At 47.0% G+C, this 18,550-nt stretch overlaps 1 protein-coding gene across 1 annotated transcript in view; it reads right to left on the reverse strand.

Annotated features, from left to right (window-relative positions):
• The window catches only part of LOC311229388 (uncharacterized protein), a gene marked incomplete at its 3' end in the record, with an annotated part of 83,629 nt that overhangs the window by 496 nt on the left and 64,583 nt on the right, over positions 1-18,550 (reverse strand). The window contains exons 8-11 of the mRNA XM_084315476.1: positions 16,916-17,089; positions 16,598-16,771; positions 817-990; positions 684-730 (exon numbers count right to left, since the gene is read on the reverse strand). Of these exons, the coding sequence (XP_084171602.1) occupies positions 684-730; positions 817-990; positions 16,598-16,771; positions 16,916-17,089 (569 nt within the window). The remainder of the gene's footprint in view (positions 1-683; positions 731-816; positions 991-16,597; positions 16,772-16,915; positions 17,090-18,550) is intronic.

Below are 18,550 nucleotides of genomic sequence, written 5' to 3' on the forward strand. Positions count from 1 at the left end.
GTGACAGGATTCATCACACAATACATCATAATCATCTTCATTCACGTTGTGATGTTTAAAGCTGCATTATAACTGTTTCTGACACGAGGATCGTGTAGAACAGTGGTCACCAACCTTTTTAAGCCCAAGATCACATTTTTTTTTTGGTGAAGGCAAGATCTACCTATTGAAGCGTTGAGAGAAAAAGACAGCCAAGATTGTACTTTAAACTAAATTACTTTTATCTGCCTGTATTCTAATTACATGCAATGCTTTGGTCCAACATTAAAACGTCAAAGTAGAACTATTATGTACTTTCTCAGTCAGTGCTAAGTGCAGTCATCTTATGCAGCATCACTTTTCACATCAAAACAAAAGTAGAACTGTAATGTGGACTCTCAGGGAAAGATTTTCTTTAATTTTTTTTTAATAAAAAAAAAAAAAAAGTCAGGTAAATATCTACAGGGAAGGTCTCAAAGATCAAGATCGATGGGTTGGTGACCACTGGTGTAGAAGAAAGATCATTCGTACGTGGTTGAGTCTACATGGTCCTCGTTTAAAAACCAGTTAATGCAGCTTTAACTTGATCAACTGTATTTATTTTTATAATTGATCAACTGAGCTCTTCTGTTATTAATGAAATGCCTCCATATCCTGAAGGGAAGCTCAGTCTGTAAATGTGCAGAACAACAAGCTCAACTTACACTTCCTGAGCCCTGGTTTCATCCGACACTCTCCACCATGGTCAACACTGTAGGAGAGGTAGACACAAGAGGCCGTGAGACACACACACACACACACACACCATCCATTAACCCCTAAAGTACCATGTCCTACCGGAGAGTCTCGAGTCCACAGTGTGGATCCTCCAGAGCAGCAGAGAGCAGCTTCCCTCCTGAGTCTCCTGGGTGATTGTAGCTCAGGTCCAGCTCTCTCAGGTGGGAGGGGTTGGAGCGCAGAGCTGAGACCAGAGAAGCACAGCCTTCCTCTGTGACCAGACAGCCTGAGAGCCTACACGCACACGCACACACACACACACACACACACACACACACACACACACACAAAGTTTTACTGCAGGTTTGACACGGAAGTGTTCCCCCCGCAGCCACACAGCCAGAACCAACCGGCTGAAGAACAGTTTTTTCCCCCAAGCCATCGGACTCATCAACAGAACCCACCTGATCCCCCTAATCCCCCCCCCTCCTGGACTACACTTGATACCCCTAATCCCCCCCCCCCCCCCCTGGACTACACTTGATCCCCCTAATCCCCCCCCCCCCCCTGGACTACACTTGATCCCCCTAATCCCCCCCCCCTGGACTACACTTGATCCCCCTAATCCCCCCCCCCCCTGGACTACACTTGATCCCCCTAATCCCCCCCCCCCCCCTGGACTACACTTGATCCCCCTAATCCCCCCTCCTGGACTACACTTGATCCCCCTAATCCCCCCCCCTGGACTACACTTGATCCCCCTAATCCCCCCCCCTGGACTACACTTGATCCCCCTAATCCCCCCCCCTGGACTACACTTGATCCCCCGAATCCCCCCCCCCCCCCTGGACTACACTTGATCCCCCTAATCCCCCCCCCCCCCCCCTGGACTACACTTGATCCCCCTAATCCCCCCCCCTGGACTACACTTGATCCCCCTAACCCCCCCCCCCCCTCCTGGACTACACTTGATCCCCCTAATCCCCCCCCCCCTCCTGGACTACACTTGATCCCCCTAATCCCCCCCCCCCTGGACTACACTTGATCCCCCTAATCCCCCCCCCCCCCTCCTGGACTACACTTGATCCCCCTAATCCCCCCCCCCCCCTGGACTACACTTGATCCCCCTAATCCCCCCCTGGACTACACTTGATCCCCCTAATCCCCCCCCCCCCTGGACTACACTTGATCCCCCTAATCCCCCCCCCCCCCCTGGACTACACTTGATCCCCCTAATCCCCCCCCCCCCTGGACTACACTTGATCCCCCTAACCCCCCCCCCCCCCTCCTGGACTACACTTGATCCCCCTAATCCCCCCCCCTGGACTACACTTGATCCCCCTAATGCCCCCCCCCCTCCTGGACTACACTTGATCCCCCTAATCCCCCCCCCCCCTGGACTACACTTGATCCCCCTAATCCCCCCCCCCCTCTGGACTACACTTGATCCCCCTAATCCCCCCCCCCCCTGGACTACACTTGATCCCCCTAATCCCCCCCCCCCCCCCTGGACTACACTTGATCCCCCTAATCCCCCCCCTGGACTACACTTGATCACCCTAATCCCCCCCCCCCCCCTGGACTACACTTGATCCCCCTACCCCCCCCCCCCCCCTCCTGGACTACACTTGATCCCCCTAATCCCCCCCCCCCCCCTGGACTACACTTGATCCCCCTAATCCCCCCCTCCTGGACTACACTTGATCACCCTAATCCCCCCCCCCCCCTGGACTACACTTGATCACCCTAATCCCCCCCCCCCCCCCTCCTGGACTACACTTGATCCCCCTAATCCCCCCCCCCCTGGACTACACTTGATCCCCCTAACCCCCCCCCCCCTCCTGGACTACACTTGATCCCCCTAATCCCCCCCCCCCCCCTGGACTACACTTGATCCCCCTAATTTGCACATTGCTCATTGCACGTCACACAACATACTTTTGGAACTGTACTTAGCCATTTTGTTATTCAATTTCATAGTATAATATCTACATCCTGATCTGCAATGCACACTTTTTAGAAGTGTATATAGTAATATTTTTTAGTCATCTTATTTTATGCTAAATGTAATGTATTGCACTGCACACTTTTTAGAACTGTATATAGTAATCTTTGTTTTAGTCATCTTATTTTATGCTAAATTGAATGTATTGCACTGCACACTTTTTAGAACTGTATATAGTAATCTTTGTTTTAGTCATCTTATTTTATGCTAAATGTATCGTATTGCACTGCACACTTTTTAGAACTGTATATAGTAATCTTTGTTTTAGTCATCTTATTTTATTCTATGCTAAAATTATTGTATTTTTATTATTGGAAGCTGCAATAGTCGAGGGACCACAATAAATAGATGTTCACTCTTCTTGCTGTAAAGTAATGAAATAAGTGACAATAAAGGAATCTGAATCTGTTCTCCCTGCACACCAACAGCTGCGTCTCTCTGCACCCCTCGGTCAAGCTCCTGAAGTTTGCAGACGATACCACCCTGGTGGGTCTCATCTCCAGGGGGGACATGTCTGCCTACAGGAGGGAGATCGAGAGGCTGCAGAGCTGGTGCAGCTGCAACAACCTGGACCTTAACGCCCAGAACACAGTGGAGATGGTAGTGGACTTCAGGCGGAAGGCGTGTATCTTTTCCGCAACGGAATTCGGTTTCCGGGTTCCTCTGATTGGCCACTGACCCCACGTGACCCTACCCTATTACACGCCCCCTTATCGACGCGTGTTATGCGACGCTCTACAGCTCTTTCGCTGACTTCCTGACTTCCTCGCAGAACAGCTGTTTCCGTATTTATAATATTGGAAACGCCGCGCTGTGAGCGCTGTGAAGCACCTCTGTATTAAATGCCGACAGCACCTCTGTATTAAATGCCGACAGCACCTCTGTATTAAATGCCGACAGCACCTCTGTATTAAATGCCGACTCAATCAATCAATAACAACATTAACGATAACGTTAACGTTAGCATTAGGTTAACGTCAAGCTGTAATGTTACCAGTCTCGCGTCTATCTGCAAACGTTAGCATTAGGTAATAACCGGTTTAAAATGGATGGTGATTACCTCACGTTGTTTGATTGATTGATTGAAAAGTTTATTAACAGATTGCAGAATGGGTACAGTACAGTACAGCTCAATACATACAATTGTTAAGGGGATGCAGACCAGAGAAAGACTTTCATCTTGTTTACATCAGGGTCCCCCATTTTCAATTCATCATAACATATATGACATACATGACATACAGATACAGTACTGCTACATCTATACATTTATGACATATCAGATTTGCGAATACAGTACTGTTTGTGATACAAAAGTGTCCAGAAAAAGAGTGTATATACATTTGACTTAGAAACTGTACATTGGAGGAGGTTGGGCGGGTGGGGTGGGGTTGGGTGGGTGGGGGCTGTACATTGGAGGTGGGGGGGGGGGGGGGGGGGGGGGTTGGGTAGGGGGACACACACACATTGTACACTGTACATTGGAATACTGACAAAGCCATACTTGGTCATTTACTGTACAACTAGTGTCTATTCTGCTAGCATTAACGTTACTAGTACAAACAATCAAACCAAAACATTGACATCTAACTTATCTTTAGATATTTACTCAACCTCTAATGTCTAACTATGAATGAACACAACACTCTAACTTAACATCTTTAGCTAATAAAGTACTCAACCTCTACTGTCTTTAACTATGAACAAACACAACACTCTAACTTACCATCTTTAGATAATAAAGTACTCAACCTCTACTGTCTTTAACTATGAACAAACATAGCTTCTATCCCCAGGCCATCAGGCTGCTAAACGAACAATGAATGAACACTACACAACAACAACCACCAAACGCACATAGCACACACATCCACACGCACACACTCACTTTAAACAAACACACTGTAGCACCCACTCCACACACTTTATAGCACACACCCACTTTAAACAAACACACTGTAGCACCCACTCCCCACACTTTATATTTATGGATGAAGGATTGCACTACAACTCGTACACCTTACTGTAAATTGTACCTAAAATTGTACCTCATCCCATTTCTGCTTTGCACTAGATAGTACTGTACATTAGTACACTGCATAGTATCGTGTATTGTATATTATATGGTAACTCAGAACATTGTACATATGTCTATACCGAACACTGTGACCTCATTTTTCTTCGTCTAAATTCATGCTATATTATGTTATTATGTTATTTGATACTATCTTGTCTAGCACAGTCTCTGGAGCGTAACAGTAAGAAGCATTTTGTATGAAAGTATTCTGTACTTCTGTATGACAACTATTAAAGAACTTGAACTTGAACACAACACTCTAACTTACCATCTTTAGATAATAAAGTACTCAACCTCTACTGTCTTTAACTATGAACAAACACAACACTCTAACTTACCATCTTTAGATAAAGTACTCAACCTCTACTGTCTTTAACTATGAAGGAACACAACACTCTAACTTACCATCTTTAGATAATAAAGTACTCAACCTCTACTGTCTTTAACTATGAAGGAACACAACACTCTAACTTACCATCTTTAGATAATAAAGTACTCAACCTCTACTGTCTTTAACTATGAACGAACACAACACTCTAACTTACCATCTTTAGATAATAAAGTACTCAACCTCTACTGTCTTTAACTATGAACAAACACAACACTCTAACTTACCATCTTTAGATAATAAAGTACTCAACCTCTACTGTCTTTAACTATGAACAAACACAACACTCTAACTTACCATCTTTAGATAATAAAGTACTCAACCTCTACTGTCTTTAACTATGAACAAACACAACACTCTAACTTACCATCTTTAGATAATAAAGTACTCAACCTCTACTGTCTTTAACTATGAACAAACACAACACTCTAACTTACCATCTTTAGATAATAAAGTACTCAACCTCTACTGTCTTTAACTATGAACAAACACAACACTCTATGTTCTGGGCTTATGGTTTGTCCAGCAAGGCAATCACTGGACTGAACCTCTGCTGCAGCTTATGGCTGCTTGTATCGGGTCTATGGCAGGGTCGTAGCACATGTTAAGAGGGGGAGACGTGACAATCTGAGATCGTCTCAAGTTAAAGTCTTCTCGTGGTATGCTTTCACAGGGAGATCCTGATATAGAACTGAGTGTGCTTAGGGCTCAGACCCATGCTCTTACAGTAGGACTGAGTGTACTTGGGGCTCAGAGTGACCCATGCTCTTACAGTAGGACTGAGTGTACTTGGGGCTCAGACCCATGCTCTTACAGTAGGACTGAGTGTACTTGGGGCTCAGACCCATGCTCTTACAGTAGGACGGAGTGTACTTAGGGCTCAGACCCATGCTCTTACAGTAGGACTGAGTGTACTTGGGGCTCAGACCCATGCTCTTACAGTAGGACTGAGTGTACTTGGGGCTCAGACCCATGCTCTTACAGTAGGACTGAGTGTACTTAGGGCTCAGACCCATGCTCTTACAGTAGGACATAGTGTACTTAGGGCTCAAACCCATGCTCTTACAGTAGGACTGAGTGTACTTAGGGCTCAGACCCATGCTCTTACAGTAGGACTGAGTGTACTTAGGGCTCAGAGTGACCCATGCTCTTACAGTAGGACATAGTGTACTTGGGGCTCAGACCCATGCTCTTACAGTAGGACATAGTGTACTTAGGGCTCAGACCCATGCTCTTACAGTAGGACTGAGTGTACTTAGGGCTCAGAGTGACCCATGTTCTTACAGTAGGACTGAGTGTACTTGGGGCTCAGACCCATGCTCTTACAGTAGGATTGAGTGTACTTAGGGCTCAGACCCATGCTCTTACAGTAGGACTGAGTGTACTTAGGGCTCAGACCCATGCTCTTACAGTAGGACTGAGTGTACTTGGGGCTCAGACCCATGCTCTTACAGTAGGACGGAGTGTACTTAGGGCTCAGACCCATGCTCTTACAGTAGGACTGAGTGTACTTAGGGCTCAGACCCATGCTCTTACAGTAGGACTGAGTGTACTTGGGGCTCAGACCCATGCTCTTACAGTAGGACTGAGTGTACTTGGGGCTCAGACCCATGCTCTTACAGTAGAACTGAGTGTACTTGGGGCTCAGACCCATGCTCTTACAGTATGACTGAGTGTACTTGGGGCTCAGACCCATGCTCTTACAGTAGGACGGAGTGTACTTGGGGCTCAGACCCATGCTCTTACAGTAGGACTGAGTGTACTTGGGGCTCAGACCCATGCTCTTACAGTAGGACTGAGTGTACTTGGGGCTCAGACCCATGCTCTTACAGTAGAACTGAGTGTACTTGGGGCTCAGACCCATGCTCTTACAGTATGACTGAGTGTACTTGGGGCTCAGACCCATGCTCTTACAGTAGGACTGAGTGTACTTGGGGCTCAGACCCATGCTCTTACAGTAGGACTGAGTGTACTTAGGGCTCAGAGTGACCCATGCTCTTACAGTAGGACTGAGTGTACTTAGGGCTCAGACCCATGCTCTTACAGTAGGACAGAGTGTACTTAGGGCTCAGACCCATGCTCTTACAGTAGGACTGAGTGTACTTAGGGCTCAGACCCATGCTCTTACAGTAGGACTGAGTGTACTTAGGGCTCAGACCCATGCTCTTACAGTAGGACTGAGTGTACTTAGGGCTCAGACCCATGCTCTTACAGTAGGACTGAGTGTACTTAGGGCTCAGAGTGACCCATGCTCTTACAGTAGGACATAGTGTACTTGGGGCTCAGACCCATGCTCTTACAGTAGGACATAGTGTACTTAGGGCTCAGACCCATGCTCTTACAGTAGGACTGAGTGTACTTGGGGCTCAGACCCATGCTCTTACAGTAGGACTGAGTGTACTTAGGGCTCAGAGTGACCCATGCTCTTACAGTAGGACTGAGTGTACTTAGGGCTCAGACCCATGCTCTTACAGTAGGACAGAGTGTACTTAGGGCTCAGACCCATGCTCTTACAGTAGGACTGAGTGTACTTAGGGCTCAGACCCATGCTCTTACAGTAGGACTGAGTGTACTTAGGGCTCAGACCCATGCTCTTACAGTAGGACTGAGTGTACTTAGGGCTCAGACCCATGCTCTTACAGTAGGACTGAGTGTACTTAGGGCTCAGAGTGACCCATGCTCTTACAGTAGGACATAGTGTACTTGGGGCTCAGACCCATGCTCTTACAGTAGGACATAGTGTACTTAGGGCTCAGACCCATGCTCTTACAGTAGGACTGAGTGTACTTGGGGCTCAGACCCATGCTCTTACAGTAGGACTGAGTGTACTTAGGGCTCAGAGTGACCCATGCTCTTACAGTAGGACTGAGTGTACTTAGGGCTCAGACCCATGCTCTTACAGTAGGACTGAGTGTACTTAGGGCTCAGACCCATGCTCTTACAGTAGGACTGAGTGTACTTAGGGCTCAGACCCATGCTCTTACAGTAGGACTGAGTGTACTTAGGGCTCAGACCCATGATCTTACAGTAGGACTGAGTGTACTTGGGGCTCAGACCCATGCTCTTACAGTAGGACTGAGTGTACTTGGGGCTCAGACCCATGCTCTTACAGTAGGACTGAGTGTACTTAGGGCTCAGACCCATGCTCTTACAGTAGGACGGAGTGTACTTGGGGCTCAGACCCATGCTCTTACAGTAGGACTGAGTGTACTTAGGGCTCAGACCCATGCTCTTACAGTATGACTGAGTGTACTTAGGGCTCAGACCCATGCTCTTACAGTAGGACTGAGTGTACTTAGGGCTCAGAGTGACCCATGCTCTTACAGTAGGACTGAGTGTACTTAGGGCTCAGAGTGACCCATGCTCGTACAGTAGGACTGAGTGTACTTAGGGCTCAGACCCATGCTCTTACAGTAGGACTGAGTGTACTTGGGGCTCAGACCCATGCTCTTACAGTAGGACTGAGTGTACTTGGGGCTCAGACCCATGCTCTTACAGTAGGACTGAGTGTACTTGGGGCTCAGACCCATGCTCTTACAGTAGGACTGAGTGTACTTGGGGCTCAGACCCATGCTCTTACAGTAGGACTGAGTGTACTTGGGGCTCAGACCCATGCTCTTACAGTAGGACTGAGTGTACTTGGGGCTCAGACCCATGCTCTTACAGTAGGACTGAGTGTACTTGGGGCTCAGACCCATGCTCTTACAGTAGGACTGAGTGTACTTGGGGCTCAGACCCATGCTCTTACAGTAGGACTGAGTGTACTTAGGGCTCAGACCCATGCTCTTACAGTAGGACTGAGTGTACTTGGGGCTCAGACCCATGCTCTTACAGTAGGACTGAGTGTACTTGGGGCTCAGACCCATGCTCTTACAGTAGGACTGAGTGTACTTGGGGCTCAGACCCATGCTCTTACAGTAACAGGAGTGTACTTAGGGCTCAGACCCATGCTCTTACAGTAGGACTGAGTGTACTTAGGGCTCAGACCCATGCTCTTACAGTAGGACTGAGTGTACTTAGGGCTCAGAGTGACCCATGCTCTTACAGTAGGACTGAGTGTACTTGGGGCTCAGACCCATGCTCTTACAGTAGGACTGAGTGTACTTGGGGCTCAGACCCATGCTCTTACAGTAGGACTGAGTGTACTTAGGGCTCAGACCCATGCTCTTACAGTAGGACTGAGTGTACTTAGGGCTCAGACCCATGCTCTTACAGTAGGACTGAGTGTACTTAGGGCTCAGACCCATGCTCTTACAGTAGGACTGAGTGTACTTGGGGCTCAGACCCATGCTCTTACAGTAGGACTGAGTGTACTTGGGGCTCAGACCCATGCTCTTACAGTAGGACGGAGTGTACTTGGGGCTCAGACCCATGCTCTTACAGTAGGACAGAGTGTACTTGGGGCTCAGACCCATGCTCTTACAGTAGGACATAGTGTACTTGGGGCTCAGACCCATGCTCTTACAGTAGGACATAGTGTACTTAGGGCTCAGACCCATGCTCTTACAGTAGGACTGAGTGTACTTGGGGCTCAGACCCATGCTCTTACAGTAGGACTGAGTGTACTTAGGGCTCAGAGTGACCCATGCTCTTACAGTAGGACTGAGTGTACTTAGGGCTCAGACCCATGCTCTTACAGTAGGACTGAGTGTACTTAGGGCTCAGACCCATGCTCTTACAGTAGGACGGAGTGTACTTGGGGCTCAGACCCATGCTCTTACAGTAGGACTGAGTGTACTTAGGGCTCAGAGTGACCCATGCTCTTACAGTAGGACTGAGTGTACTTAGGGCTCAGACCCATGCTCTTACAGTAGGACTGAGTGTACTTAGGGCTCAGAGTGACCCATGCTCTTACAGTAGGACTGAGTGTACTTGGGGCTCAGAGTGACCCATGCTCTTACAGTAGGACTGAGTGTACTTGGGGCTCAGACCCATGCTCTTACAGTAGGACTGAGTGTACTTAGGGCTCAGAGTGACCCATGCTCTTACAGTAGGACTGAGTGTACTTGGGGCTCAGACCCATGCTCTTACAGTAGGATTGAGTGTACTTAGGGCTCAGACCCATGCTCTTACAGTAGGACTGAGTGTACTTAGGGCTCAGACCCATGCTCTTACAGTAGGACTGAGTGTACTTGGGGCTCAGACCCATGCTCTTACAGTAGGACTGAGTGTACTTGGGGCTCAGACCCATGCTCTTACAGTAGAACTGAGTGTACTTGGGGCTCAGACCCATGCTCTTACAGTATGACTGAGTGTACTTGGGGCTCAGACCCATGCTCTTACAGTAGGACTGAGTGTACTTGGGGCTCAGGCCCATGCTCTTACAGTAGGACTGAGTGTACTTGGGGCTCAGACCCATGCTCTTACAGTAGGACTGAGTGTACTTGGGGCTCAGACCCATGCTCTTACAGTAGGACTGAGTGTACTTGGGGCTCAGACCCATGCTCTTACAGTAGGACTGAGTGTACTTAGGGCTCAGAGTGACCCATGCTCTTACAGTAGGACTGAGTGTACTTAGGGCTCAGACCCATGCTCTTACAGTAGGACAGAGTGTACTTAGGGCTCAGACCCATGCTCTTACAGTAGGACTGAGTGTACTTAGGGCTCAGAGTGACCCATGCTCTTACAGTAGGACTGAGTGTACTTAGGGCTCAGACCCATGCTCTTACAGTAGGACAGAGTGTACTTAGGGCTCAGACCCATGCTCTTACAGTAGGACTGAGTGTACTTAGGGCTCAGACCCATGCTCTTACAGTAGGACTGAGTGTACTTGGGGCTCAGACCCATGCTCTTACAGTAGGACTGAGTGTACTTAGGGCTCAGACCCATGCTCTTACAGTAGGACTGAGTGTACTTAGGGCTCAGACCCATGCTCTTACAGTAGGACTGAGTGTACTTAGGGCTCAGAGTGACCCATGCTCTTACAGTAGGACTGAGTGTACTTAGGGCTCAGACCCATGCTCTTACAGTAGGACAGAGTGTACTTAGGGCTCAGACCCATGCTCTTACAGTAGGACTGAGTGTACTTAGGGCTCAGAGTGACCCATGCTCTTACAGTAGGACTGAGTGTACTTGGGGCTCAGACCCATGCTCTTACAGTAGGACTGAGTGTACTTAGGGCTCAGAGTGACCCATGCTCTTACAGTAGGACTGAGTGTACTTAGGGCTCAGACCCATGCTCTTACAGTAGGACAGAGTGTACTTAGGGCTCAGACCCATGCTCTTACAGTAGGACTGAGTGTACTTAGGGCTCAGAGTGACCCATGCTCTTACAGTAGGACTGAGTGTACTTAGGGCTCAGACCCATGCTCTTACAGTAGGACAGAGTGTACTTAGGGCTCAGACCCATGCTCTTACAGTAGGACTGAGTGTACTTAGGGCTCAGACCCATGCTCTTACAGTAGGACTGAGTGTACTTGGGGCTCAGACCCATGCTCTTACAGTAGGACTGAGTGTACTTAGGGCTCAGACCCATGCTCTTACAGTAGGACTGAGTGTACTTAGGGCTCAGACCCATGCTCTTACAGTAGGACTGAGTGTACTTAGGGCTCAGAGTGACCCATGCTCTTACAGTAGGACATAGTGTACTTGGGGCTCAGACCCATGCTCTTACAGTAGGACATAGTGTACTTAGGGCTCAGACCCATGCTCTTACAGTAGGACTGAGTGTACTTAGGGCTCAGACCCATGCTCTTACAGTAGGACTGAGTGTACTTGGGGCTCAGACCCATGCTCTTACAGTAGGACTGAGTGTACTTAGGGCTCAGAGTGACCCATGCTCTTACAGTAGGACTGAGTGTACTTAGGGCTCAGACCCATGCTCTTACAGTAGGACTGAGGCTATGGTTAGACTAGTCTATTCCTGGCGTTTTTTTATACGTTTTTGACGACGTTTGATGTCCTATCTACACAGAAATGCGTTTTTTGGCGTTTTTTTGTGGATACGGCTGAAACGCAAAATTGTGTTTGCGTTTGGAGATACGCAAAAAAAACGCTTCGACAACAGCGTGTAGTCAGCACGGAGCAGTTGTTGCGAAAACGCCCATGCGCAGTTGATACCATCTGCGTGCCCTTCCGGTGACAACAGTGTGTGTGTTTGGGACAGAGCTCCGTGTCCCAAATAGCTTCAGCTACCATGTGTTGTCAAGTTATTGTTATAAGGACCCCAGTCCAAGCTACAACAGTCTGCATTCCCTTAACAATTGTTTGTATTGAGCCGTATTGTATTGTACCCATATGCAATATGTTAAATAAAGTTTACATCCATTCATTCTGCTAGCATTACCGATTGCATGAGCAGCTGGCTAACGTGAGCTATCAGGATTCAGACCCTGTTAGCTCAGAGTTCCTCTTTCAACTTAACAAGCATTAAACAAAATGGCCCAGTCATCTATTCACCTTTGTTTAATACACACAGCGTTGTCTCTAATGTTATCTAACTACTGATAGCTCGCGATATCATCAGTTTCGTGCTGGCTAAGTAGCGTGAGCTAACGTTAGCTTCTAGCCACAATGCTATATTGTTATAATGGCATACTCCATTGACGTTAGCATGCAGCTAACAATGCTACCGATCGTTTTTTAGACTAAACTATCCGCTCTTGGTGGTCACTTGTGTTGATGTTAGTTTTGTTTCATCAACAAATGACAGGCAGAACACACAGTGAATGTATCCGTTTTGTTTATTGCACTTTTATTAGGCTTTGCTGAAAAATTATTGCTGCATTGAGTGCATCTTGCATTGCAAGATGGTGGCGCGGCATAGGCGCCTGCCTTATTGACATTTTCTTTGCTGGAGCTTCCACCAGGAAGTGTATTGGCACATTCGTTCTGATTGGTTGAAATTGCCTTCATGTTTGCCACCTACTGCCACCTACTGCTTTGGCAGTGTACTACATCAGTGTGCTCGGCTGACAAAAACGGAAAAAAACGAAAGTGTGACTCGAGGCGCATGACGTCGCGGCGATACGCGGCGATACGTATAAGAAAACAATACGAAATGATACGAAAGGTGTAACCTCAGCCTGAGTGTACTTAGGGCTCAGACCCATGCTCTTACAGTAGGACTGAGTGTACTTAGGGCTCAGACCCATGCTCTTACAGTAGGACTGAGTGTACTTAGGGCTCAGACCCATGCTCTTACAGTAGGACTGAGTGTACTTGGGGCTCAGACCCATGCTCTTACAGTAGGACTGAGTGTACTTGGGGCTCAGACCCATGCTCTTACAGTAGGACGGAGTGTACTTGGGGCTCAGACCCATGCTCTTACAGTAGGACTGAGTGTACTTAGGGCTCAGACCCATGCTCTTACAGTATGACTGAGTGTACTTAGGGCTCAGACCCATGCTCTTACAGTAGGACTGAGTGTACTTAGGGCTCAGAGTGATCCATGCTCTTACAGTAGGACTGAGTGTACTTAGGGCTCAGAGTGACCCATGCTCTTACAGTAGGACTGAGTGTACTTGGGGCTCAGACCCATGCTCTTACAGTAGGACTGAGTGTACTTAGGGCTCAGACCCATGCTCTTACAGTAGGACTGAGTGTACTTAGGGCTCAGAGTGACCCATGCTCTTACAGTAGGACTGAGTGTACTTAGGGCTCAGAGTGACCCATGCTCTTACAGTAGGACTGAGTGTACTTGGGGCTCAGACCCATGCTCTTACAGTAGGACTGAGTGTACTTGGGGCTCAGACCCATGCTCTTACAGTAGGACTGAGTGTACTTGGGGCTCAGACCCATGCTCTTACAGTAGGACTGAGTGTACTTGGGGCTCAGACCCATGCTCTTACAGTAGGACTGAGTGTACTTGGGGCTCAGACCCATGCTCTTACAGTAGGACTGAGTGTACTTAGGGCTCAGACCCATGCTCTTACAGTAGGACTGAGTGTACTTGGGGCTCAGACCCATGCTCTTACAGTAGGACTGAGTGTACTTAGGGCTCAGACCCATGCTCTTACAGTAGGACTGAGTGTACTTGGGGCTCAGACCCATGCTCTTACAGTAGGACGGAGTGTACTTGGGGCTCAGACCCATGCTCTTACAGTAGGACGGAGTGTACTTAGGGCTCAGACCCATGCTCTTACAGTAGGACTGAGTGTACTTGGGGCTCAGACCCATGCTCTTACAGTAGGACTGAGTGTACTTAGGGCTCAGAGTGACCCATGCTCTTACAGTAGGACTGAGTGTACTTGGGGCTCAGACCCATGCTCTTACAGTAGGACTGAGTGTACTTAGGGCTCAGACCCATGCTCTTACAGTAGGACTGAGTGTACTTAGGGCTCAGACCCATGCTCTTACAGTAGGACGGAGTGTACTTAGGGCTCAGAGTGACCCATGCTCTTACAGTAGGACTGAGTGTACTTAGGGCTCAGACCCATGCTCTTACAGTAGAATTGAGTGTACTTAGGGCTCAGACCCATGCTCTTACAGTAGGACTGAGTGTACTTGGGGCTCAGACCCATGCTCTTACAGTAGGACTGAGTGTACTTGGGGCTCAGACCCATGCTCTTACAGTAGGACTGAGTGTACTTAGGGCTCAGACCCATGCTCTTACAGTAGGACGGAGTGTACTTGTCTACACTCTACTCGGTTGAGTACTTTATCTAAAGATGGTAAGTTAGAGTGTTGTGTTTGTTCATAGTTAAAGACAGTAGAGGTTGAGTAGTTTATTATCTAAAGATGTTAAGTTAGAGTGTTGTGTTTGTTCATAGTTAAAGACAGTAGAGGTTGAGTACTTTATTATCTAAAGATGGTCAGTTAGAGTGTTGTGTTTGTTCATAGTTAAAGACAGTAGAGGTTGAGTACTTTATTATCTAAAGATGTTAAGTTAGAGTGTTGTGTTTGTTCATAGTTAAAGACAGTAGAGGTTGAGTACTTTATTATCTAAAGATGGTAAGTTAGAGTGTTGTGTTTGTTCATAGTTAAAGACAGTAGAGGTTGAGTACTTTATTAGCTAAAGATGTTAAGTTAGAGGGTTGTGTTCATTCATAGTTAGACATTAGAGGTTGAGTAAATATCTAAAGATAAGTTAGATGTCAATGTTTTGGTTTGATTGTTTGTACTAGTAACGTTAATGCTAGCAGAATAGACACAACGTGAGGTAATCACCATCCATTTTAAACCGGTTATTACCTAATGCTAACGTTAGCAGATAGACGCGAGACTGGTAACATTACAGCTTGGCGTTAGCCTAATGCTAACGTTATCGTTAATGTTGTTATTGATTGATTGATGAGTCGGCATTTAATACAGAGGTGCTGGCGGCATTTAATACAGAGGTGCTGTCGGCATTTAATACAGAGGTGCTTCACAGCGCTCACAGCGCGGTGTTTCCAATATTATAAATACGGAAACAGCTGTTCTGCGAGGAAGTCAGCGAAAGAACTGTAGAGCGTCGCATAACGCGCGTCGATAAGGGGGGCGTGTAATAGGGTAGGGTCACGTGGGGTCAGTGGCCAATCAGAGGAACCCGGAAACCGAATTCCGTTGCGGAAAATATACACGCGCCCCCCCCCCCCCCAACCGGTCATTCTGGGAGGCACCCCGGTGGCCTCTGTGGAGTCCTGCCGCTTCCTCGGAAATGGGAGCTGAACACCATCGCTCTCAACAAAAAAGGCCCGGAAGAGGATGTTCTTCCTGCGTCAGCTGAGGAAGTTCAGGCTGCCGAGGACCATGATGGTCCAGTTTTACACCGCCATCATCCATCCATCCTCACCCTCTCCATCATCACCTGGTTCCCTGCAGCCACGGTCAGGGACAAGGCCAAGCTGCAGCGGGTGATACGATCAGCGGAGAGGGTGATCGGCTGCCCCCTTCCCTCCCTCGAGTCCCTACATTCCTCCAGGGCCTTGAGGAGGGCGAGGAAGATCATGGCAGACCCCGCCCACCCGGGTCACAGCCTCTTCACCATGCTCCCCCATGGCAGGCGGCTACGGCTGCCCAAGACATTAAAAACACGTCACAGACTGAGTTTCTTCCCCTCAGCAGCTCGCCTGGTAAACCAGTCAGGTGTCCCCCTGCTCCCCCCCCCCCCTCTATGGCGAGCTGCTAGGGCTGGACTTCTGGACTTTATGCTGCACTGTTAACATGTCTCCAGCCACTGCACTTTACTGTCTTATTGTTGTCTCACTGTTTCTGTCCTGTTTTGCACTTTATTTATTATTCTTATTTGTGAAAAAAGTGTATGCACTGTACTGTCGAATCACGTTCCATTGTGTTTACATAAATGGCTAATAAAGTAAGCTGAATCTGACACACACACACACACACATATTATACACACACACATTCACATATATATACACACAGACCACAAAGACACACAGGTACTAGTATTTAACAAACACACCAAATGTACATATTTCTTATTCATCTGATGTTTTTAAAAGATGTTTTACATGGTTGTCTGTTGAACTGGTCCAGGAACACTAACCTGAGAGTCTCCAGTCTACAGTGTGGACTCCCCAGTCCAGCAGAGAGCAGCTCCACTCCTGAATCCTGCAGGTCGTTGTTACTCAGGTCCAGCTCTCTCAGGTGGGAGGGGTTGGAGCTGAGAACTGATGATAACTCCTTACAGCATTTCACTGTGAGGCTGTTTTGCTTCAACCTGATAAGATTAATAGAACAGTAGAGGATATAATAGAATATGACTACAAATATGACAGAGGAAGAAGACAGACCAGAGAACAGCATAAATCTAACATATGATCATATAAGATCAACATATAAACAGTTTAAACTTTAAACTGACCTGAGAGTCTCCAGTCTACAGTGTGGACTCCCCAGTCCAGCAGAGAGCAGCTCCACTCCTGAATCCTGCAGGTCGTTGTTACTCAGGTCCAGCTCTCTCAGGTGGGAGGACTTGGAGCTGAGAACTGAGGCCAGAGCTTCACAGCTCGTCTCTGAGAGGTTACCATAACCAAGTCTGGATATGCAATAGAGATACCATTAGTTACATTGAAAAGTGGTATATTATTTCTTAATACATAATAATAATAATAATAATAATAATAATAATAATAATAATAATAATAATAATAATAATAATAATAATAATAATAATAATAATAATAATAATAATAATAATAATAAAAAAAAAAAAAAAAAAAAAAAAAAAAGGGACAGAAGGACGGATATATCCGTGGCAAGTTGTTTTGGCTTTTATTCCATTTTAATAACCTATTCAAGGTTGGCGAGCTGCACTGCAGATGTACCCTACTCTTTGAATTCGAGAAAGTGCATTACCGGCCAGATCATCTTAGGGGCGCTATCGCGATAATGCAGTGTTCCCTGTGGCAGAAGCTGTCTTTTTTTTGTCTAATGTAGTTTTCTACTCACCTGAAGCGATAGCTATTGTCTGTTGCACGGAATACGTTTAGGATCGCGGATTTCACTATGCAGTAAGGGGATTTATCATCAGCCAATGGACATATCGATCTACCAGATGGCGATCGATAACGGGGAAATGCTCAGGGGGATCCAACCGGCTCATGGTAAGATCTTTTTCACGTAAATTACATGCTGATCGGGCCTTGTTATGATACTCAACCAGGCGATTAGCGTATGTGGCTACTTAGACGAACACGGTTATTGGTAATCAATAATAAGAAACAACGTCCCCCGCCCCCCCCCCCTTTCATGCATACATGCTTGAGGATCGTGCCGATCATATGCAGTTTGAGTTTTAACTGTAGCTTATGTATAACGGAAATGCCATTGGATCAAGTCAAGTCAAGTCAAGAGTTTTAATTGTCACGGCATACAGGTATACAATGAAATGCGGGTGGTCTTGCCCGCAACGATGTGCAATACAGTGGTACATATAATAGAATCAAAGAAGAAAACAACATTGTGCAGTAAACAGGTAACAGGTAACATGGAGTGACATCTCGATATCTGTACATAGTTATTTACAGAGCATATGGGACATGCTAGTTAGCTATGGTAGTGCAATGGATATAACGTTAGTAGCTATTAGCCCTTTATCTAGCCTTCCAGGAAATATACTAGACCAAATGCCGTATAACACTTATATTCACGGCGCTATAAAATGAGAACGTATTGATGATTTTTTTTTTCTTTAAGCCATTTTGAAGGGACGGTTTATGGTCCCAAGTGACAATGAGAATGGACAGATAGCAATAGTATAAAGTATAGATTTAGCTCTACAAACAGGCCCAAGTCTGTTTACATATGCTGGTCGTCTCTAGTGATATTAGACTCATCCCAGTGGCCGCCAATGTGTTAAGAGAATACAATGTATTAAGATATAAATGTACCCATGATATAAATGTACACTTGATCCCCGCAATCCCCCCCCCCCCCTGGACTACATTTGATCCCCCTAATCCCCCCCTGGACTACACTTGATCCCCCTAATCCCCCC

This window comes from Notolepis coatsorum (genome assembly GCF_963971535.1).
Source record: "Notolepis coatsorum genome assembly, chromosome: 6".
NCBI classification, from domain to species: domain Eukaryota; kingdom Metazoa; phylum Chordata; class Actinopteri; order Aulopiformes; family Paralepididae; genus Notolepis; species Notolepis coatsorum.